Source organism: Phocoena phocoena, chromosome 18 (genome assembly GCF_963924675.1).
Source record: "Phocoena phocoena chromosome 18, mPhoPho1.1, whole genome shotgun sequence".
NCBI lineage: Eukaryota > Metazoa > Chordata > Mammalia > Artiodactyla > Phocoenidae > Phocoena > Phocoena phocoena.
In genome coordinates, this window is record NC_089236.1 from 22,755,054 (window position 1) to 22,780,092 (window position 25,039).

The 25,039-nt window shown below is 36.3% G+C and overlaps 1 protein-coding gene across 1 annotated transcript; it reads left to right on the forward strand.

The window, feature by feature from the left end:
* CCDC122 (coiled-coil domain containing 122) lies at positions 1 to 24,760 on the forward strand. The gene is made up of 5 exons (XM_065896248.1): positions 1 to 46; positions 560 to 675; positions 9,357 to 9,755; positions 10,508 to 10,624; positions 24,611 to 24,760. The coding sequence occupies exons 1-5, from the start codon at positions 1 to 3 to the stop codon at positions 24,758 to 24,760; spliced, it is 828 nt and encodes a 275-aa protein (XP_065752320.1).
* Positions 24,761 to 25,039: the final 279 nt, after the last annotated feature.

Genomic DNA, 25,039 nt, shown 5'->3' on the forward strand with positions numbered 1-25,039 from the left:
ATGTCAGGCAATGAAGAAAGGAAGAGTCAAGGAGTTCCTGAAGAAGGTAATGAAGCTATCTTCAGAAATATATAACTAAAAGATGAGCGGTTACAAAAAAGTAGTATGCTAGGATAATTGTGTTAAAATTAGTAGCAAATTAGAATAGAGGGCAGCTGTTGAAGTTTACCGGGAGGAAACTTATAGAATGTTTAGAAAAAGTATAACAACCTGAAAATGCAGGCCTATAATGAAAATTCATCAACTGCAATTGAGAAATGGTTATGGTACCACTATAACTGTAGTATATGTGCAAATGGTCTAGATAAAAATTTTTAGGCCAATCAAAATATTTATACTGTTCCATAAAGTAACAGGTATAATATTGTAGTAGGTGACTTTGAATTGTCTGTTTTTATGGCCTTTGATTTTGGTTTTGTTTATAGTCAAAAAGGAAGAGTACCAACCCTAAATTTAGTTTATTTTTGAGAAAACGTAACAATTTTCATGACTGAGTGAAGAAACATGTTTCTTAGAATGTTTGCATTTAGATTTTTATTATGTACTTTATTTTGTCTAGCTCTGGCTAAACAAGACACATCTTCATTAACTGATGCTATCAAGCAAGTTGCACAGCAACAACTATCACAAACATCAGAAATAGAAAAAAACAAAAAAGTTCTGTTCAATTTGCAGGTAACCTATTTCACACAGTCTTTTAAATGAGTCTTTATGTTCTTCAAAGTTATATTAAATTTGTAACAGGAAAGTTATTAAGCATAACTTAATAACTCTGAGGAGGCAACTTAAAATGTCTGTTTTTCATATTTACACCTTCTAAATTATTCGGGTATCCCTAAGTAAAGTCTACATGAGTATTCCAGGTTCATGGAACATTTTACACATCCAGTGTGCAAACATTCAACAATGTCACTGTGACTATAAATAAGCATAAAAAATATGTCACATAGAATTATTTTAAATTCACTCTATTTGATAGTTTTTCCTAAAATTCTGAATTGAAAGAAGGTTAAGTTTTTAAGCCTGTGTTCTTATGAATTACAAGTTGCCAGTGAACATTTCAGGTAGGTAAGGAACATTTCTGTGTTCCTTAAATTTCAAAATATGTTCATAATTCCACCACAGGCATCTGGAAGCCATACTTGTTTTTGTATTCAGCGTAATGAGACATAACTGTTCTCTGTTAATATAGCTAAAGGAGCAAAAATTAAAACAGTGTATTTAAGTTTTAAAGGTTTTTTTTTATTAAATATAACATAGAAATGAAAAGAATATGCTCTAGAGCAGGGGTCCCCAGCCCCTGGGCCACGGACAGGTACCGATCTGTGGCCTGTTAGGAACTGGGCCACACAGCAGGAGGTGAGCAGCAGATGAACGAGCAAAGCTTCATCTGTATTTACAGCCGCTCCCCATTGCTCACATTACCTCTCTGCCTCCTGTCAGATGAGTGGTGGCATTAGATTCCCATAGGAGCGCGAACCCTACCGTGAACTGCGCATGCGAGGGAGCTAGGTTATGCGCTCCTCATGAGAATCTAATGCCTGATGATCTGAGGTGGAGCTGAGGCGCTGGGGAGCATCTGTAAATACAGGTTATCGTTAGCAGAGAGGTTTGACTGCACAGAGACCATAATACATCAATTGCTTGCAGATTCATATCAAAACCCTATCAGTGAGTGACAAGTGACAACAAGCTCAGGGCTCCCACTGATTCTGCATTATGGTGAATTGTCTAATTCTTTCATTATATATCACAATGTAATAATAATAGAAATAAAGTGCACAATAAATGTGATGCACTTGATTCATCCCGAAACCATCTCCCCCCCAGTCCCCCACCCTAGGCCAAGGAAAAACTGTCTTCCATGAAACCTGTCCCTGGTGCCAAAAAGGTTGGGGACTGCTGCTCTAGAGCTGAACTGCCTAGTTTAAAAGAAGAGATTTGCTACTTCCGGTTCCATGGTTTAATCTCTCCATGCTTCTGTTTTCTCATTTGTAAAATGGTGATAATAATAAGACCTGCCTGTAAGGTTTTCATGACAATTAAATGAAATAATACTTGTAAACATTATGTAAGATATCCTTGCTGGGGCCCTGGTAGGCAGTATGGGACCAGATTTTGATAATGGCTTTAGGTATTAGTGCATCAACAGAGATATGATGATAATAATTATACCTTTTTGGTAATATAGATTTCGTATAAGTATTTGCATTGCATTAGTCACTTTCAGAAAAGAATACATGTTGACAATAGGATATAATACAAAGATAATAATGTCAGATTTCTATAAAGAAATTTTCTATAAAAATTGTCAATCTTCAAAGAGTTTTACAGATGTTATTTCACTTATGTTGAGGGCCTAATTTCTATTAAGCATTTTGCTGAATACAGTCCTCACTTTTACACTACTCACCGTCTATTAAAGAGGGAGACAAATAAGTAAACAAATAATTACATGCAGGGAAGTGGTGTCAACAGTAGAAGCGCAAACACAGATTTAACACTGAAAGAGGAGTGATCGGTTGAGTTTTAAAAAATATCTGGAGTTCACTTGAATGATTAGGTGTCTGGGATAGGTTTGAGGGTTAGGGGGTGAGGAGGATGATATTCCAGACAAAAAGAACCTGAAAAAATTCACAGAGTCCTGAAATAAAATTGGTACATTCATAGAACTATAAGTAGTTTGATAGTGGAATAACATAGACTGTGTTTTGAGAAGCAACAAGAGATGTATAGCATGATAAAAAACTTGAACTTTATTCTAGAGGTGATGGGAGGGTTTTGATGGACTTCAAGCAAAAGAGTGAATGATTAAATTTACGTTTTAGAAAGAGAATTCTAGATGCATGAAAGATACTTGTTATAATCCAACATCAATTTAAGATAAAAAACTTCCAGCAAATTAGGAATAGAAGAGAGCTCCAGCCAACTAGAAAAGGGCATCTACATAAATCCTACAGCCAACAGCATACCTAATAGGGAGAGACTGAATGTTTCTCTCCTAAGATCAGGGATAAGGCAAGCATGTGTCTTCTCATCACTTCTATTCATTCTACGGTACTGATAATTCAAGCCACTCCTTGCAAGAAAAAGAAATAAAAGGCATCCAGATTGGAAAGGAGGGAGTAAAACTGTTTTTATTCACAGATAGCATGATTATTTCTGGAAAATCCTAAGGAATCTATTATTTTAAAAAGCTATTAGGACTAATAAGGGAGTTTAGAAAGGTTGCAAGATAAGATTAATTATAAAAATCAGTTGTATTTACATATATTGAAAGAAACTATCAGAACTTAAAATTTTTAAAGCATTATCATTTACAGTAACATCAAAACTATGAAATACTTAGGGGTAAATTTGATGAAAGTTTTTGTGTTATAGACTGAATGTTTGTATCTCCCCAAAATTCATATGTTGAAGCCTTAATCACCAATGTGATTGTATTTGGAGGTGAGGTCTTTGGGAGGTAATTAAGCTTAGATGAGGTCATGAGAATGGGGTCCTGGTGGTAGGATTAGTGCCCTTATAAAAATAGACTCCAGAGAGCTTTCTTTCTGCCATGTGAGGACACAGTGAGAAGGTGGACCTCTACAAGCCAGGAAGAGTTCTCACCAGAACCTGACTATGCTGACACCCTTTCCAGCCTACAGAACTGTGAGAAATAAATTTCTGTTGTCTTAGCCACTAAGTCTATGGTATTTTGTTATGGCAGCGCCAGCAAACTAATACAATATGTAAGACCTATATACTGAAAACTGTGAAACACTGCTGAGAGAAATTAAGGACCAAAATAGAGAGATATACCATTTTCATGAATCATAAGTTTCAGTATTGTTAACATGTGAGTTCTTTCTCTTTTATCTATTGTTTAAAAACAGCTCCAATCAAAATCCCAGCAGGCATTTTTTAGAGAAATTGACAGGCTGATTCTAAAAGTCCTATGGAAACGCAAAGAACCTATAGTAGCCAAAACAACTGTGAAGAACAATGTTGGAAGTACTACTATTACTTTTTTTTTTTTTTTTGGCCGCGCCACACAGCTCGCAGGATCTCAGATCCCCAATCAGGGATTGAACCCGGGCCCTCGGTAGTGAGAGCCCAGAATCCTAACCACTAGGCCACCAGGGAACTCCCATAATATTACCTGACTTTGAGATTTATTATAGAGTACAGTAATCAGGACAGTGTAACATGGCATAGAGACAGACATATAGATCCATGGAACAGAACAGAGCAGTATCCAGAAATAGCCCCACACATAACAATTGATTTCAGAGGTGCTCTCATGGACAGAATGTTTGTGTTCCTTCCAATGTGATGGTATTTGGAGGTGAGGCTTTTAGGAGGTACATAGGTTTAGATGAGGTTGTGAGGGTGGGGGCCCTATGATGGGATTATAGGAAGAAAAAGAGACCCCAGAGCTTTTCTCCCTCCCCCTCCCTCTCCCTCTCCCTCTCCCCCTGCCCCTCCCCTCCCCCTCCCTCTCCCTCTCCCTCTCCCCCTGCCCCTCCCTCTCCCTCTCCCTCTCCCCCTGCCCCTCCCCTCCCCCTCCCTCTCCCTCTCCCTCTCCCTCTCCCCCTGCCCCTCCCCTCCCCTCCCCTCCCCCTCCCCTCCCCTCCCCCTCCCCTCCCCCTCCCCTGCCCCTGCCCCTCCCCTCCCCCTCCCCTGCCCCTGCCCCTCCCCTCCCCCTCCCCTGCCCCTCCCCTCCCCTCCCCCTCCCCTCCCCCTCCCTCTCTCTCTGCCATATGAGGACACAGCAAAAAGGAGTTTGTCTGCAAGCCAGGAATAGGCCTCTCACCAGTAACCAAATCTGCTGCACCTCGATCTTGGACTTTCTAGCCTCCAGAGTTGTAAGAAATCAAGTCGGTTGTTTATGCCACCCAGTCTATGGTGTTTTTCCGTTCTTTTATTTGTTTTTTTGTTTGTTTTATAGAAGCCCAAACTGATTAAGACGGGTGCCAAGGCACTTCATTAGAGAAATGATAATCTTTCAACAAGTGGTGGAGGACAGCTACATGCTAAAAGTGAACTTCAATTTCCACCTCATACTGTATATGAAAATTAACTAAAAATGGATCATAGGCCTAAATACAAGAATTGAAAGTACAAAGCATCTAGAAGAAAATATATGAGAAAAACTTAGTGATGCTGGGTTTGGCAAAGATTTCTTAAATAGTACACAAAAATTTTTTAAATTGGACTTCATTAAAAAACGTTTTTATTTCTGTTCAAAAGGCACTGTTATGAAAATGAATGTGAGGTATACCTGCTGGGGCCCTGTGGGCATTTGGGTTGTCATAGACTGGGAGAAAATACTTGAAAACATACCTGACAATGTACTTGAATTTATTTATACTATATAAAGCACTCTAACAATTCAGGAAGGCAAACAACCCAGCTTAAAAATGGGCAAAAGATTTCAATGCTCATTTCATGCAAAAAGATATTGCAAAAGACAAGCACATGAAAAGATACTCAGTATCATCAATTATTAAAGAAATGCAAATTGAAATCATAATGAGATTTCATTCTATACCCACTAGAATGGGTAAATTTAAAACGACTGACCATACCAAGTGCTGGTGCAGATATAAAAGAACTGGAATTCTCAGACCCAATTATTTTGGAATGTAAGTGATGTACCATTTGAGAAAATAGTTTACAGTTTGTTAAAAGTTTAAAATATTTCTACCGTATAACCCATACATTCAATTTCTAGCTATTCATTTACCCAAGAGAAATAAAAGTGTATGCCCACTGGAAAACCAGGAACAACACAGATGTCTGCCAGATGAATGAGTAAACAAAGTGTGGTATATTCGTACAAGAAATACTGCTCAGCAATAAAAAGAAAGAGCTACTGATATATCTAACAACATGGATGAGTCTCTAAGGCTGAGTGAAAGGAGTGAGACTAAGATTGTATATATTGTATGATTCTTTTCAGATAAAATTCTTGAAAATGCAAACTAATTTTTGGTGACAGAGCAGATGAATGTTTGCCTGGAAACAGAGAGCTGAGGAGGGAAGGATAGATCACAAGGGATCAGGAGGAAACTTTTTTGGACATGTCTGATATTTGGACATGTGGGTAGTGGATAAGTTCACTGTCTTAATTGTGACAGTCTCACGATCATAAAATTAAGTCAAAACTTATTAAATTGTAAAGTTTAAATATGTGCAGTTTATATCAATTATATTTCAATAAATCTATTAACAAAGAAAGGAACGAGAAGGGGGAGGGAGATGAGAAAGAGGAAGGAAAGAAGTAAGGAGAGGGAGGAGGAGGAAGAGGAAGAGAAGCAGGATGAGGGGGAGACACAACAACAACAAGAAGACATAAAATTCTAGTGAAAGAGTAGAAGTGGATCGGAGGAGGAATTGAATAAAGCCAGGGAGAAAAGTCAACAGTCTATTAGTTATGTTAGTCTAAGAAAGAGAAGAGATGATGACCAAATTAGTGTAAATGCCATCTCCCCATATTGATCAATAGGGTCAACAGCCTGATCTAGTTGACAGGTCATGTGTCCCTTTCCTGACCATTCCATGTACATCACTCATTCACTCATTTTTTAAATATTTATAGAGCACCTACTTTGTGCCAGGTACTATTTTAACTACAGGGAAGATGGTGGTAAAGAAGTTAGACAAGTTTACTGCACCCATGGAGTTTACTTTCTAGTTAGGGCAGGCAAGCAATAAAGATATAAAGTAATTCCATTGATTGAGGTGTTACAAAGGAAATACAATAGGATGATGTGTAGAGAATAACGGGGGAGGAAAGTGGATAGTTAATTTATATTTTGATTCAGGGAAGGCTGTTGTGAGGAGTAGTAATAAAGCTGAATTGTGAAAGACAAAGACCCCAGCAGGTAATAGCTAGGGATAGAGAATTCTAAGGTTCAGGGAACAATTTCAAATGCCCTTAGGAGAGAAGGAACTAGGTGTATTTCATAAACAAAAGGAAGCTGGAAGTGGGGAGAGTAGTACACGAGAGGGATGGCAAAGTGGATAGGGATTAGAGCATGTATGGCCTTAAAAGCCATATTACAGAATTTGAATTTTATTATTAGTGCAATGGAAAACCACTGGAGGATCTTGAGCAGGGAAGTAGCATGATATGATTTATGTTTTTAAAGGATTCTTCTGCCTGAAAAATGGAGTCTAGTTGGGGGAGAGGAGGAAGCATGGAAACAGGAGACCAGTTGGAAGCTGGACTATGCTACAAAGACTGGTCAGAAGTGAGCTGGGATTTTATATATTTTGGAGGCCCAACCATCAAGATTTGTTGGTAAATAGGTTGTGGGGGTTAAGGTAAAGGGAAAAATCAAGAATGACTACTAGGTTTTTAAGTGTCCAGGTGGAAAGTGGTACAGTTTATTGAAATCAGGAAAGCTGGAAGAGGAACATGTTGGGTGTGCAAATTAAAAGTTCTTTCCTGAACCTGTGTAGTTGAGACATCTATTACATATCCAAATAGAACTGTCAAGTGGTCATTTTAAATATTAGAGCTGGAGATAAAGGTTGAAGTTCATCAGCACGCTGTATTTTTCAGTGTACTTCCCTCTCTTGTCTCTGCCAAGAAAAGGATAGGCTGGGTCTGCCTTTCTAGTGAAGTGCTTCCCTCCCCAGATTATAGATTCATTTAAAGAGGATGACCATACTGGATAGAAGAAAAAGGATAAAGGCCTACAGTTTTATTGGTGGGAGGATCTACAGAATTTGATGAATAGTTAAATATAAAGAGAAAAGAGGGGCTTCCCTGGTGGCGCAGTGGTGAGAGTCCGCCTGCTGATGCAGGGGACACGAGTTCGTGCCCCAGTCTGGGAGGATCCCACATGCCGTGGAGCGGCTGGGCCCGTGAGCCACGGCCACTGAGCCTGTGCGTCCGGAGCCTGTGCTCCGCAACGGGAGAGAACACAACGGTGAGAGGCCCGCGTACCACAAAAAAAAAAAAAAAAGAGAGAGAAGGGAGGAATTAAATATGGCTCCCAAAGGAATACCATTAACTAAGTTTGGGAACATAGGGGTGTGGTAATTTGCATTTTTAGTCCCAAATCTTCATCCTCGTGTATACACCCTTTGCCATTTATCATTATAATGCCCTCCCATAATGGGTGGACATACTTTCTACCCCTCCACTGAGATTTGATCATGTGACCAGCTAGGATGTTATTCAAACAGAAGTTTGAAAAAGTTGTTCCATAATTGGGCTTCCATTCTTCTGCATCTGCTATCATCATGAGTAGGACATGCCTGTCCTGGGCCACTGGAGGATAAGATACATGTGAAGCAAAGCCAAGGCACCCCGGTTGGCCCAGTTGAAGCCAACCTAAATCATCTTACAGCCAGCCAACTTCCAGACATTTGAGGAAATCCAACCAAAGTCAACAGAACCACCTAGCCAAGCCCAGTTGCTTCTTATCACATGAGCAATAAACACTAGTTATATGTCACGGAGGTTTTGTGATTCTGACAATAAGTGACTGATACAAGGGAGAGCAGGTTGGGATCGGGGAGGGGAGGATTAGTCTGATTTTTGGACACGATGAATTTGAGATGGCCAGTGGCAGCTGGGTATAGGACTTAACAGCCACTTACATTCTGTGAATCATTAGCATATATGTATCTCAAGATCTAAGTGTGGATAAGATTACCCAAGGAGTATATACAGAATGAGAGGAGGAAGTTATGATGACTGCATCCTGAGGAAAACCTGTATTTGAAGGAACCATCGAGATTGAAAAGCAATGCTCAGAGATATCTGAGGTGAAGAAGAGAAGAATGCTGGGAGGTTTTAAAAAGGAGGTGCTGGTTAGAAATGCCAAATCCCTCAGAGAGGCAAAGCTAAATATACCTTTAAACTCATCTTACAAGTGAAGACAGTGAGGTTTGAATAGGGTAATTAAGTTTGTTATGTATGATCACCCCAACTAGTAAATAGTAGTAAGGACACTAGAACCTAGATCTTTTGTGTTTTCAATTCAGGGTTTTATCATTTTTATCATACAGTTTTTCTTTAGTTTGTACTTCTGATTGCCCACAAATATATTGGTAAAATGATTGTAAAGTATCTTTTACATATAAAATATTAAGACAAAGGATAAAATTTTAATATTTAGAATTAGATGAACATTAAAAAATAAGAAATATATAACCCTGGGCTCCCTCTGATTATAAAATAATTTTGTTACTATATTACATGTCTCCGGTTATGCATCAATTTTTCTGTATCTGATAAATATATATTTTTTATGTTAAGTGATTTTTCTACACACACTATGGATCAAAACAATGACTTTTCTTTCATGTTGAATATCATGAACTAATAATAATAATGTTGAAATATCTTACAGAATGAACTTCATGAGCTTAAAACACAAATAGCATCTGTCTCTGCAGAAACTAAAGAAACAGAAAGGCAAATTTATCAGCAAGATGCTGCCATACAGACTACCAAACTTCAGTGTGGAAACCTGGAAAATCAAATCAAATCCTTACATACAGAAAATGTGAAGCTTAAATTTGACATAGAGGCAGCACAAGAAGATTTTGAGGAACAAATGATAAGATATAATGAATACTATGCAAAAATAAAAGCACATAAAGATAGTTTGAGAGAGGTAGAGAGCAAATGGTCATTCATGACTGAACTCAATGAGAAACGAGACCTTGTTAAAAAACTAAAGACAATGAAAGAGGAACTTATGCAGGATCTCCAAATTCCAGAAGGAAACCTGATGAAACAAGTACAGGTTTGAAATATCACTTATTAAAATGTTTTCTATTATTCCTTTTATTGCAAGTACACTTACTAAGTGATAAACTTATCATTAACTTAATAAAATACCCATGGGTGCTCTAACTCGATTCACAAATTTGAAAACTTGTATAAGTGCATGAGTTATGTAACAACTATGCCATATGTGCAAATGCATGAAGGAAACATCCCCAAATCCCTTATAGATTAATAAAAATATATAGTCAAACAAAATCACTGTGAACAATTAATCCATTTGTTACAGAAAGTGTGACTCACAAAGATGTTGAAACTCTAGCTTCCAGGCTAATGGATACAGACCAATTAAAATCAATTTAGTGTGCTTAATGCTATTATACAAACAATATGAATTAATAATTGTACCCTAAGCATCTTTTTCTTAATAGTCTTTGAAGATGTTGTTGAGAGATAAAAACTTAAAATATCTATTATTTCTTGCTAAAGAATTAAAAAATATCCTTTATATTGTAGCTGGGCAATTGCCCCTGTGACTACCACTTTCCTTTATGTCTTATTTTCATTTGGTCTGTATTTTCAAATCTAAGGTTTGCTTGTTTGAACAACCATTCTTTGTTCCTCGTACCTATAGAAGTAATATTCTAATCCTATTTATCAAAATTAAATGTGATGGCTAGTTTTCTTAAATTATAGAAACACTGAAAATCTTGGATTTATATTGACCATTCATTGTTTGATGTGTATATTTTAAATTCTATAAACATACAGGAAGACATTACAAACCTAAAGGATAAAATTATAACTGTAAAAGAATCCATCATTGAAAAAACTTGTTTTCTTGAGGAAGAAAAAAAGACACATGAAAACTTAAGAAAAGAAATAGAGGTAAGTCTTAATTATCTGGATTTCAGTGTTTTATGGGATCATTTTTTAAACTTTTACTATAGTCATAATTTCCATAGTTTACTCTCAATTCCCAAAATAGCTAGAGAACAAAAAAGAGCTACAAAAAGCAGTTGATAAGTCTAAACCATTAATAGATAAGTATAGAGACTCCCTCATTCAAAAATATTCAAATATATTAATACATTCAAAGAAAGCAAGTACTCACTCTTATTTAAATCTGGCCTAGAATTCTTCCAGGTCGCATTCCACCAATTTTGTACCCAGTTAATGGCTAGAAAGCAGAGGCTAATACTGTATGTGGCCTTTTCAGATTGGCTTCTTTCACCTAGCAATATGCATTTAAAATGCTTCCATGTGGGGGCTTCCCTGGTGGTGCAGTGGTTGAGAGTCCGCCTGCCAATACAGGAGACATGAGTTTGTGCCCCGGTCCGGGAAGATCCCACATGCCGGTGAGCCATGGCCACTGAGCCTGCGTGTCCAGAGCCTGTGCTCCGCAACGAGAGAGGCCACAGCAGTGAGAGGCCCGCGTACCGCAAAAAAAAAAAAAAAAAAAAATCCTTCCATGTGTTTTCATGTCTTGATAGTGAGCTGAGTGATAATTCCATTCTCTAGATGTACCACTGTTTATCCATTCACCTGCTAGAGGACATCTTTCTTGCTTCCAGGTTTAGGCCATTATGAATAAAGTTGCTATAAACATTAAAATAAAAGAAAGTAGAAGCTATCCAGTCAAAAATATGACCACTCCTAGACAGAAATTAAAGACTCTTCAAAGTAAAGTAAAGACAATGGAAGTATTGGTATTCTAAACTCCTCTGACTTCCTATTTGTAATTTTCAACTGTCCAATTAAAAACAACAAACTGATGTGTAAAATTAAAAGTGAAACTAAATTTGAGGTGCCACTGGCAGACCTCTATAGTCATTGTTGTTTAGATGAGGGCAGAACAAAAATGGAAAAGTGTACGTTGTTAAGGGCAAAAAAATAATTTTCACCCTTAAAAATTACTTTGGAAAATAAAAAGATGTATATTTTCAACTTGTTTGTGTCTAATTTGACACAATAAAAAAAACCTGAGGAATCTGAAGACAAAAACCCTCACCTTTACAAAACATTCTCTTCAAGAAACACCATGATTTTATCTTATATTTTACTAGCAATCTAAATAGATGGGTATTTTTTTTTACCCTTCTAGATATCAAGATTTATTATAAAACTATAATAGTAAGACAGTATATAAGTGGCATAGAAATAGAAAAAAATGATTAAACAGAAAAAAAGAATCCAGAAATAATCCATCATAAATGGTACAAACAAAAATAAGTTAGCCATATGAAAAAATAAAGACAATTCTGAAATAAAATTAGATTCCTACCTCTTAACACATGCATGCACATGCTTCCATGAGGATTGAAGACAATATAGGAGACAAACTTTGCCATTTGTGTTACAGAAGTATTTATTTTAAAAGACACACAGACATATACGCAAACTACATGATTAAATGTTACTTTTGACTATATCATAAATTTCTAGATTATTGAGATGCAGCATAACAATAAAGAAGACAAGACTCATTTTGAGAGAGGGTATTTGTAACATACATAAGTGACTAAGAGATAAGAAAATTTCAAACAAGCCATAGAACATTGGTAAAATGGTATGAAAAGTCTTACCTTTCAAAACATGAATATCAAAAAAAAAACCCAATGGAAATGATGAACAACCTCGCTAACAATAAGGGGTTGATAATTCAAACCACAATAAGGCCCCATATTTAGCCTGTCAGTTATCAATATTACAATTTGTAAGATGTGGAGCACCTGAATTCTAGAATGCTATTGGTATGAGTATAAATTGGTAAAAGCATTTTGGAGAGAAATTTGAGATTCTTAGTAATTTTTATTAAGGTATAATTGTCATAAGAGTAGGTACACTATAAGGGTTTAGCTTGATTAATTTTGGCAAGTTATACATACACCTGGGTTACCATGACCTAGATCAAGATATAAAACTTTTGCATCATGCCCAGAAAGTTCTCTTGTCCCTTTTCCTCAGGCTACCACTATGCTGATTTTGAAAACAGCTTTATTGAGATATAATTCACATACCATACAATTCACCCATTTAAACTGCATAATTCAATGGGTTTTAGTATGAATACAGATAATTTGTAACCATTACCATAGTCAATTTTAGAAATTTTCATCACCTCAAAAGAAACCCCATACCGTTTAGCTGTGCCCTCTCCATGTGTCTATTGTATTTACCCATATTTTTACTCCACCATATTCTTTCTTCCTTCCTGATGTTCTAAGATTTCCTCTTTTATCATTTCCTTTCTCTTTAGAAAATTTCTAAATTCATTCTTTTAGGAGAAGTCGGCTGGTGGCAGTCTCTGGGTTTTTTCTTTTTTTTCATCTGAGAATGTCTTCATTTCCCTTTCATCTCTGAAAGATATTTTGGTGGATATAGAATTCTGGGTTGACAGTTCTTTTCAGTTGAAAAATGCTGTGCCACTTCTTTCTCGTCTCTATGATTTCTAACAGATAATCCGCTGTCATTTGAATTGTTTTTCTCTCTACAGATAAGGTATTTGTTTCTTGCTGCTTTCAAGCTTTCCTGTCTTTAGTTTTCAGAAGTTTTACTGTTATATGTTTTGGAACTAATTTCTTTGGATTTATACTATCTGGAAAATTCTCAGCTTCTTGATTCTGTAGGCTTATGTCTTTTGCCAAATTTGAGAAGTTTTCAGCTCTGATTTATTTGAATACTTTTGCAGTTCTGCCCTCTCTTCTCCTATCCTTCCAGGACTCTGATGACACAAATCATAGGTCTTTTTGTGATATAGCCCTACAGGTCCCTGAGGCTCTCTTCATTTCTTTTTTTCAGTCTTTTGTCTCTCAGTTTTTCAGATTGAGTAATCCTTAGAGTTCTATCTTCCATTCACTGATTCTTTCCTTTATCCCCTCCATTCTGCTATTGAACCATCCCATGAAATTTTTTATTTCAGTTACTGTGTTTTTTCCATTTGGTTCTTTGTATCCTTTTTTCCTTTGCTGAGACTTTTTATAATATTCATTTGTTTCAGGCAATTCATAATTGCTCATTGAAGCATTTTTATGATGATGGGCTTTAAAATGCTCATCAGATAATGCTAACTTCTGCATTTTCTTGGGGTTGGCACATGTTTGATTGTTATTTCTTACTCACTTTGAGGTCTTCCTGGGTCTTGCTTTGATGAGAGATTTTCTATTGAGATCTGGACATGTTGGGTATTATGTTTTAAGACTCTGGGTCACTGTTGCTTCCAGGTAGTACTGGAAGTTCAGAGTCTCCATGGACACTCATGGAGGGAAGAAGGGCTTCTTGTTACTGCTAGTCAAAAGTGGGAGTTCTGGCTGCCCACTAGGCTTCTGTTGATAAGCCCGTGGCTGGGAAAGGGCAGGAGCACCTCTTTACTGCTCCCGTGTAGATGTGGCCTTGCTACTACTGAGCGGTGGTAAAAGCCCTGACTCTCCACTAGGTCTCCTCTGACATTCTCCCAGTGAGGAGGGGGAAGAATGCCTTGTTACCACTAGATGGGAGTAGAAGTCCAGCCTTCCCAGATGGGCTCCACTCACACCAGAGCATGTGGTTTGTTACTTTCCAGAGGGAATGAAAAGTCCTGGCTCCCCAGTCAGCCTTCTCTGACACCGCCCCAGCAGGAGGACCAGGGCACCTTGTAATAGCCCAGCAAAGGTGAAAGTGTAGGCTTTGCTAGTGTGGGTGGTGGTGGGGCCATAGCTTTTTCTGTGGTGTTTGACTTGAGTAGTTACTACCTAAGAGTTTTCAGTCTTGCATAGTCTGCCTTTTTCCTGGTCCTTTGGCTAGATAACAGGCTTTTCTTGGAGTTTTTTGTTTTGTTTTGTTTTGTTTTTGTCTGTACCTATTGGCATTTCCAGCTTGCTGTCTTCCCCATATCCAGTCTGGGATATATGAGGCAAAATGAAAACCCAGGGAGCTCATTACCAAGTCGTTCCTAGGATCCTAAGGTCTCCAGCCAGTCTGCCTTCTCTCCACCTTTCAGAAGCTTCTTATGCTAATAATACATACAATGTCCAGGGATTTTAGTTGTACTTAGCATGAGGAATAGGTATATGAAATGCATCTACTTTATTTTGACAGAAGCAGAAGTGTACATAGGTATTTTTAGTGGTAAAGGGTGATGTAAATGTCTACTAATGATAGATTTAGATGGAATGTCATTGAGCTTGAGACCAGTTTTTAATGTTTTCATCAGTATATTTCTTATCGTGAAATTTAATAAACTCTTTTTTAAGCTTTCATAATAGGGTTACTAAAGATCCTTTTAGGCTTTTTAATTTTAGTTTTATTAACTCTAATGCATTAAAAAGTAGTCCTCAATTCTATCACAATGTTATGGTTGAAAAAATGAAAATCTAAGAAATTAGAGATTATCTGTAATAAACTATAACACTGAAGGACAAATACCACAGCCACAGCATTGTCTTGAGAGCACTGCATTTTTTCCCCAACAACTTTATTTATTGCTTGATGAGAATTTATCATTGACACAAGTAACTTCTTTCTCAAAACAACTAGTTTTTTAAGAGTATAAATTTAAGTACCAGAAGATTTTTATTACTTATTTCTTTTTTGAGTCTTTTTTTTTTTTTCTATTCCTTCTGGATGTTTTTAGCCATGGTCTTGGTACAGTTCATGGTCATCTTTTGCCTGGATTACAGCATTCTTTTGTTCTAATGTTTAATTCTTTCAATATTTTGTGCTTTGCATGTTTAATCTTGATATTAATGTTGCTTTTTACATTTTTTGATTAAGAAAAACTGAAAATGGTTTTTGAATTTTACATGTTTTTTTTTTAGTCAAATGAATGTTTTTGGTAATTTTAGGCCATGTCTGAATGAAAGAAGTATTTCCAAATAATTATCCCAAAAAGCCTTTTTTCCCTGTCTGTTGTCTGTCCTTATATGTATTTTAGAAGAAAGGAACTAAAGAGAGGAAAATAAAGATAAGTTATGAGTCACTGATGAAGAAAAGTGGGGAAGCAAAATACAAAGCAAACAAACACAAAGCATTAAGCAGGAATCATTTTTAAAAAACATGTTATTTGCCAAATCCAAGTGTTTTCAGGGAAGGGAAACTAGAGCAGTTAAGAAGTTTTTAGCAAATGATGAGTGCTGCAAGTAACATTTTGTGATAAACAGGTATTGTGTAAAGCATTTTAAGATTTATTAACGGTTACCCTTGCCTAAATTTTGTTCAATTTGAGCTCCAAAGTTAAAGGACAGGGAAAAATTCAGAGTGCTTTTGGAGCTACTAGGGATCAGGAACAAAATACGTTTCACTTGTTACAATGCAACATGCAGGTTACACAATTAACTAATCCATTCATTTACTGAGGTCAGCCACAGAAATGATTACACAACTAGAAAGCCGGTCCTACATGAAAAACCCAAAGAAGCAAAGGTAAAAGGTAAACTAAAGGCAGGGTAAGAATGATTCAGATAGCTAGATGACATGGTAACAAATTATTCTGTCTTACAAAAGGTACAAGAAGAAATGTTCAGTATTATTAAATCTATTGCTGTTTATTGAGTGCCTGGTATTTTTCAAGCACTTTGTGTAGGCTATCCCATTTAAATTCTCACAGTAGCATATTTTACAGAATTTCAGAAAATTTAAATAACTTGTACAAGGTTATATAGCTAGTGATAAGGAACAGAACAGAATATGAGTCCATGTCTTTTGGACTCTACTCCCAATCTTTTTAAAAAATGGTTTTCACTTCTGTGGAAATATATTCTCCTTGGAAAAGATTAAAATTTTAGAGGGAAGGCTAAAGTTCCTTTGACCACTGCCTCCCATTACATTGCTCTCTTATCACACTCACCTCTTCCTAATGGCAACCGCTGTTTGGTGTGTGCACTTGGGTAAGCATGAGTATGTATGTATATATGTATATATACACATGTGCATGTACACACACACATGAACACACATCTATGCACAGGGGAAGATTACATAAAGTACCATACATACAATTTTGCAACTACTTTACTTAATAACTTAATAAATAAATAGTATTTTTTCATATTAGTACCTATGGGCCTACATTATTCTTTTGAACTGCTGCAAAATACCTCACAGTATGACTATGCCTTAAATTATATAAGCATGCCACAACTGATAGACATTAAGTTATTTCCAGCGTTTCACTATTAAAAGTAGTGTTGTAGTGAACATAGTACACACACCCTTTGTATCAAGAAGTAGAATTACTGATAAGTTCCGTGATCTTGCTAATATTTAATATGTTCTCTTAATAATTATCACCACAAATAATAATAATAACTTACATTTGAAATCATTTTATACTGTTTTAGGGATTCCTACCCCTCATCATGAGGTTGATTGAGTAAATATTAAATTTGGCCTTATTTGGAGCCCCAAACTTCTGTATTATCTCCCTTCAAATCCTTGGCTTTAACTTGAACTGCAGTTACATTGGGGACGGAGGTAAAATTTCAAGGATCACAGTGGGGAAAAACAGCTACAGTGCTGAAGAACTGACCTGAGATTTTAGCATCTGCCCACTGCTACTACTGCCACACTTTAGGAGTAAAGACCATGCTCAGAACTAAGAACTAACACAAAACTAGACTAAAGACAAGGCCTAGATCTAAGAACAAAACTGAAATGGACACTCTCTAGCAAAAGTATAAAATAAAGTCTCACAAGTTCAAGATGATCCACCAGTAACTTAACTGACTGTTAGAACAAAATTCAAAACTTTTCAGAATAAAGTAACATAATCCAGAGTTTATAATATATGTACACTGTTCAGTTAATTAAAAGCATTCTTACACATGTAAACAAATAGAGAAGTATTACCAATAATTAAGAGAATAATTAATCAAGAAAAACAGTTGAATAATTAATCAAGTCACAGTTGACTCAGCAGTTGTTCGGCAGGGATGGAAAATTATGATTAAATATGTTAAATATTCTACAGCAGCGGTCCCCAACCTTTTTGGCACCAGGGACCAGTTTCGTGGCAGACAATTTTTCCACGGACAGGGATGGGGGGAGTAGAGCAATGGTTCAGGCAGTAACGCGAGTGATGAGGAGAGATGGGGAGCTGCAGATGAAGCACTGCTCACTCACCTACTGCTCACCTCCTGCTGTGCGGCCTGGTTCCTAACAGGCCGCAGACCAGTACTGGTCCACGGCCCCGGGGTTGGGGACTCCTGTTCTACGTGAAAGATGGATACACAGTAATGGGTAAAGAGAAAGAATATTAATCATATAAAAGAACCAAGTGGAAATCAGAACTGAAGAAAAAGTTGAAAAAATTTATTGGGTGTAATTGATAGCAGGTTAGACACAACAGAAGCAAGATCTTTCTTAAACTTGAAGACAGATCAGTAGAAGTCATCAAAGCAAGCATACAGAGAAAAAGAAAAATACTGAAGAAAATACATAGAGCCTCAGTGACTTGTGAGACCATGTTAAGCAATGTGACATATGGGTAATTAGAGTTTCAGGAGGTGAGAAGAGAGAGAGAAAAGGGAACAGAAATATTAAGAAATACTGCCAACAATTTTCCAAACTTGACTAAAAGAATAACTCATAGATTCAAGAAATTTACCAAACCCAAAGCAGGATAAATACAGAGAAAACTGTATCTAAGGAAATTATAGTCAAGCTAGTGAAAACCAAATACAAAGAAAAAAATCTTAAACGCAGCCAGAAAAAAAGACACATTAAATATACAAGAACAGTGATGGTTATTGATTTTTTTAATAGACTTTATTGTTTTAGAGCAGTTTTAGGTTCACAGCAAAATTGAGCAGAAGGTACAGAGTGTTCCCTCATACTACCTGCCCCCTGGCAGCCTCCCAAGCTATCAACAGCTCCCACCAGGGTGGTACATTTGTTACAACTGATAAACCTGTGTTGACACATCATTATCACCCAGAGTTCATAGTTTACATTAGGGTTTACTCTTGGTGGTGTACCTTCTATGAATTTTGACAGATGTATAATGACATGTATCCACCATTATAATATCATACAGAAGAGTTTCAGGGGAGTGGTGGTGGTGGGATGAATTGGGAGATTGGGATTGACATATATACACTAATATGTATAAAATAACTAATTAAAAAAAAAGAAGAGTTTCACTGTCCAAAAAATCCTCTGTGCTCTATGTATTCATCCCTCCCTCCCCCAACCTCTGTCAGCCACAGATCTTTTTACTGTCTCCATGGTTTTACCTTTTCCAGAATATCATATAGTTAGTATCATACAGTTTGTGGCCTTTTCAGATTGGCTTCTTCCACTTATTAATATGCATTTAAGGTTCCTTGTAACATTTCATGGCTTGATAGCTCATCTTTTGTTTTATTTATTTATCTTTTTAGTGCTAAATAATATTCTGTTGTCTGGATATACAACAGTTTATTCTTTCACCTACTGAGGGACATCTTGATTGCTTCCAAGTTTTGGCAATTACAAATAAAGCTGCTATAAACATCTGTATTTTTGTGTGGATATCAGTTTTCAACTCCTTTGGGTAAATGCCAAAGGGTGTGATTGCTGGATCATGTGGTAGAGTATGTTTAGTTTTGTAAGAAACCACCAAGCTGTCTTCCAAAGTGGCTGGACCATTTTGCATTCCCACCAGCAATGAATGAGAGAGTTCCTCTTGCTCCACATCCTCACCAGCATTTGGTGTTGTGAGTGTTGCAGATTTTGGTCATTCTAATAGGTGTGTAGTGGTATCTCATTGTTTTAATTCTCATTTCCCTGATGACATTTCATGTGGAGCATGTTTTCATATGCTTATTTGCCATTTGTATATCTTCTCTGGTGTGGTGTCTGTTCAGGTTTCTGGCCTATTTTTTAATCTGGTTATTTGTTTTCTTATTGTTGCATTTTAAGAGTTTGTTGTATATTTTGAATAACTGTTCTTTATCAGATGTGTCTTTTGCAAATATTTTCTCCCAGTCTGTGGCTTGTCTTATTTTTTTGACAGTGTCTTTTACAGAGCAGAAAGTTTAATTTTTATGAGGTCCAGCTTATCAATCATTTCTTTCATGGATTGTGCCTTCAGTGTTGTATGTAAAAAGACATCACCAAACCCAGGGTCATCTAGGCTTTCTCCTGTGTTATCGTCTAGGAGTTCTATAGTTTTGCATTCTATATTTAGGTCTGTGATCCACTCTGAGTATAGACAGAAAAGAAATAAATAAAAAAGGCAAAATAGACTAATGGAACACAAATATTGAAATGGTAGACTTAAACCCAAACATATCAGTGGTTACATCAAATGTAAATGGACTAAACATTCCAATTAAAAGGTAAAAATGACCAGATTGGATTGAAAAAACAATTTGCAAACATAACTTTTTCACAAGAGATGCACTTTGAATATAAAGACACAGACAGGTTGAAAGATAGAAAAAGATAAGCTATGAAGACATCAGTCTTAAGAAAGCTGGTCATGGCTGTATTAATATCAAGTAGATTTTAAGATATGGACTACCATCAAAGTTGAAGAGGGCCATTCAATTCACCAGAAACAAATAATAATACTAAATGTGTATTTACCTAATCATAAAGCTTCAAAATACATAAGCAAAAACTGACAAAATTAAAAAGAAAAAGATACAAATCTACAATCATATTGGAGAGCTTAACAACTTTTTTGAGTAGTTGATAGAACAATACACAAAATCAGTAAGCAAGCATATAGAAAATTTGAACAACTTATCTACCAACTAAACCTAATTACCATATATAAAATACTCCACCTAATAACTGTTGATTGTACTTTATTTTCAAATGCACATGGAACATTCACCAAGATAGACAGTACACTGGATGATAAATTTCAAAGAATTTGATATTCTTTGATAACAGCAGAATTTAATTAAAAATCAGTAACAATAAGAAAGCTAGAAAATACATAAACATTTTGAAATTGAGTATCACAATTATAAATAATCCATGAGTCAAAGAAGAAATCACAAAAAAAGAAGAAATCATGAGAATTATTACAAAATATTTGAAATTGAATGATAATGAAAACACAGCATGTAAAAAACCATAGGGTATAGCTAGAGCAGTATTTAGAGGAAAATTTACAGCTTTAAGTGTGCATATTAGAAGAGAAAAAAGGTTTAAAAGCAATTATCTAAGCTTCCATCTTAAGAGACTAGAAAATAAGAATAAATTCAGCCCATAGCAAATAGGAAGAAATGACATAATAAATAGTAGAAATCAGTGAAATAGAAAATGGAAAATCAGAGAAAATCAGCAAAGCCAAAAGTTGAAAAGACTAATAAAATTGATAAACCATAACAATACTGATCAAAAAATGAGGATCGTGGGGACACTACTTTAGATCCTATAGACTTAAAAGGATGATAAAGGCCTATTATAAAGAACAATAAATTTAACAACTTAGATGAAATGGACAAATTCCTTGAAAAGCGCATATACCATCAGTAACAGGAAGAAATTACTTTTATGTTTAGACCTATGATCCATTTAATATTAAGCTATATAAATGGTGTAAAGTAGGAATCAATGAAATTGAACTCATAATTAAAACCCTCCCCACAAGGAAAGCTTCAGACTGACATGGCTTCACTGGTAGATTCTATCACACATTTAAGGAAGAAATAATACCCAGCCTATACAAATTTTTTCAGAAAATGGAGGGTGGAACTCTTCCCAGCTTATTTTAGGAGGCCAGCATAACCCTGACACAAAGAATGAACAGGAACATTACCAGAAAAGTAATTACAGACCAATGTTCCTCAGGAACGTAGATGCAAAATATTTTCAAATTGACATCTGCTGGTATGTATAAAAAGGTTAGTAACTCATGACCAGGCAAAGTTTATCTCAGGAATGCAGAGTTGGTTTAACTTTCAAAACACAATGTAAAGAAGTGAAGGAGCTAGTCATGTAGATCTGAGGAATAGCTTTCCAGGCAAAGGAAAAAATAAGTGCAGAAGTCTTAAGATGAGAACGTACTTGGACTCAGATTCTAGAAGTGAAGTATGTCTAGAGTGAAGGGAATGAAGAGGCCAGTCTTTTTGCCACTGTGTTTTCTGAGCACCACCCCTGCTTCATTATTATTCTTATTTCTGCCTTGAGGGTAGCAATAACTAAATAAGAATAGTAACCCCTCCATTTCTTAGAGGCAAAAAAAGCTGTATTCTCTCCAGAACCACTACATCCTTAGCTGTGTAATGGTATTCAAGTTTGAATATTGACACATACCAAAGGCAGAATTATACCAATAGAGGCTGAACAATTGGCTGGCCTTCAAGAAGGCTCACAATGTGACCTTCATCTTTACGAAGTCATTTCTTGGCCAAAACCTCCTTTTAGCCTTGTGGGCTTAGAAAATTAACCTTTTAAATATCCCAGGGTTGCGTAGACATGGAGAAGTGCTAGTAGAGTTCACAAGAACCTGATGTATAAAACTCAAATGCCAGTTTATTGGTTTACAATAATAAAACTCTCAAGGAAATCAGAAAACCTATCAGTCATCAGTGCTTCTTCTCCCTGTAAGGAAACTACACTGGAAACCAAATTATCATAAAGCTGGTTACTGAGCATAGAAATCAAGTCAGTCATTTGAGTTGGAGTGTTCTTAACCTCTGGCTCTGGACACTCAAGGAGCCAATCTCCGTAACAGTGTTATTCTTATCAGACAGTCACTGGATGGGAACTACCAACACATGCCTCCTTCACTTGCCTATTTTTGTGCTACGTTCTTCACATAATCCCTTCTGATGATATATTCTTTCTTTAGTTTATATTAATACCTCCTGTGATATCTAGCTGAGGCTGGTGATCTAGAGTCCCACTAAGGGGACTTTGCATGTCTCTACTCTGATCTATGGTGTGTTAGTTTCACAGCTTCACTGCTGAAGAATAATTTTAGAAGCAGGCTAATATGATTTATGGAGTAACCAAAATTTTGTTCCAGTTTTTTGATTTCTATTAGCATATTCTATGAACATGTATATAAGCATATTCAGTGACTATATTCTCCTTATGAATGTATGCTATTGGATATATCAATGGATGTATTTATTACATATTAATATATGCAGTGATATGTATTACATATATACATATAAGTTGATATATATCCCTTTGAATATACTTGATATATTAAAAATCTTCTTTTGAATATAGTTTCCTTATCTAATATGATGTTTCTGTTTACCAGTTTATTTATAATTCTTTTAAAGTCATTTTCTGTTTTGCCAATATATCAGGAGGCCTAGTTCACCAATTTGAATGAACTATCTGACTTTGAAGAATTAACAAAACTGAAAACTTAAAAGGATGTTTAAAGTTTATAGCAATTTATGTGAAGTGTTACTTGACAAGTTTTCACTTTGTTTTTATACCAGTATTTTGGAATGCTTACAGTGTTTCTGTCCTAGTTCCCCTGATGCTCTGCAGAACTGTGTTTCCATATAATTGGTTTCTTTTGTATTCCTGTATGTTTTATTTTATGCATTTAAAAAGCATTCTAAGAAGAAGTCCATAGTCCTCATATACTATCAAAATGAGCCATGGCATAATAAAGGTGAAGAAGCTCCAAGTTAAGGGAGAAGCTGGGAAAGAGAGAGGGGAAACTGTACTGAGGGTCCCAGTAAAAAGGAAAGCTGAGTTACAGAGAGAAGGGGAGACAGGTCGGGGGCAGAGTCTTAAGGCCCCAGAAACCCAGAGTCTTGTCTCCCTACAGCCATCTTAAGCTATAAACTTATTTTGGCAAATTGGTTATTTTGACGAATTGGTGTTTTGACAAATTGATTCTTCTTTGTATTGACCTAGAATCACCTTCCTGACTGACTAGAGCTCTCCCTTAAATAGACATGAGAATGAAGAAGTAACTTTCCCAGCCCCACTGATCAGTTCATTTTAAAGTGGGTGTTTTACTACAATACCACCGTCACACTCACTGGGAGTACCACTTCACACCCACTAAGATGGCTATGATTGTGATCAAAAAGACAGGTAATACCAAATACTTTCAGTGTGTGAAGAATTGGAACCCTCCCACATGCTGGTGAGAATGTAAACTCGTGCAGCCAGAGTAGAAAACGGCATGGCAGTTCAGCAAAAAATTAAAAATAGAATTACTGTATGATCCAGCAATTCTACTTCTGGGTATATACCTAAAAGAATTGAAAGCAGAGTCTCAAAGATATATTTATATCCATATTCATAGCAGTGTTGGTCACAATAGCCAAAAATAGGAACAACCCAAGTGTCCATCAATGGATGAATGGATAAACAAACTGTGGTGTATACACACAATGAAATATTATTCAGCCTTAACCCATGCACTTTCCACTGGGCCTCACTGCCCTCCACTGTAGCCTTGTCTGTCTCAGCATAAATACTGATCTACTTAATGGCAGGGAAATGGCCTACATGATCTCCTGGATCTTTTAGATCAATAGGTCTATGTTTCAGTGAACCACTAGATATAGGAAATGAAACCATTACTCTTAACCAGAACCTGCTTTGTTAAGTAGAAGGCCCTCCATCGCAGATGCTTCCCTTGTGTTCAAATCCCAAACACCATCACTTGCTAGCTGTGAAACCTTGAGTGCATTACTTAAACTCTTTGATCTTCAGTTTATACAAAAGTGGGGATAATAATATTTACATCATAAGGTGTTATGAGAATTTAATTACATGTAAAAAGCTCTCATCACAGTATCTAGCATGTAATGTGTTGAATACTTATAATTACTGTTTATTTTTATTATCATTATTATTTACAGTGAGTAATTTTTAATCAAGTGCTTTCCTCTTTAGAGTAGTCAAAATATCCTTTATGGCTGTTTACTAGTTTTCCTTCTCAAGGCCCATTGACATGTGCTCTTCTTTTAATAGGTACAACATAAGAGATACGGTGCAATTCTTAAGCGTTTGCACTGTCAGGTGAACAAGCTTCAGTCAGATAGAAGACAATGGCAATGGAACATTCAACAGCTGCAAAAAACTGCAGCTGAACTGAGAAAATGCATTGGAACGAAAGATTAACATGGCCAAGGGTAATGTAGTATAGGGTAATGCTGAGCACAGACTATGCCACAAAAATTATGGGATAGAAAGGTGAGAATATCCTTTGGGTCTTAACAAATGACATCCACTATCAGAGGGCTCTCTTAATGACGGATATGTTTTCTTTTCTTTGAATCAGTCATCTGTTTGCTGAAATGCCTTCCAAGCCGATAATTGATAGCAATAGAGAGACAATAGGAAGGCTCACAGAAGAATAGTGAAAGACTCTGTATGAATATTTTGAGTGTATAAGATATA

What these genes read in the sequence shown, in the direction of transcription:
- CCDC122 (XM_065896248.1), top strand. Translation starts at nt 1, where the DNA reads ATGTCAGGCAATGAAGAAAGGAAGAGTCAAGGAGTTCCTGAAGAAG. An exon ending in TCAAGGAGTTCCTGAAGAAG is followed by an intron (nt 47 to 559) that starts GTAATGAAGCTA and finishes TATTTTGTCTAG; the next exon opens with CTCTGGCTAAACAAGACACA. An exon ending in ACCTGATGAAACAAGTACAG is followed by an intron (nt 9,756 to 10,507) that starts GTTTGAAATATC and finishes ATAAACATACAG; the next exon opens with GAAGACATTACAAACCTAAA.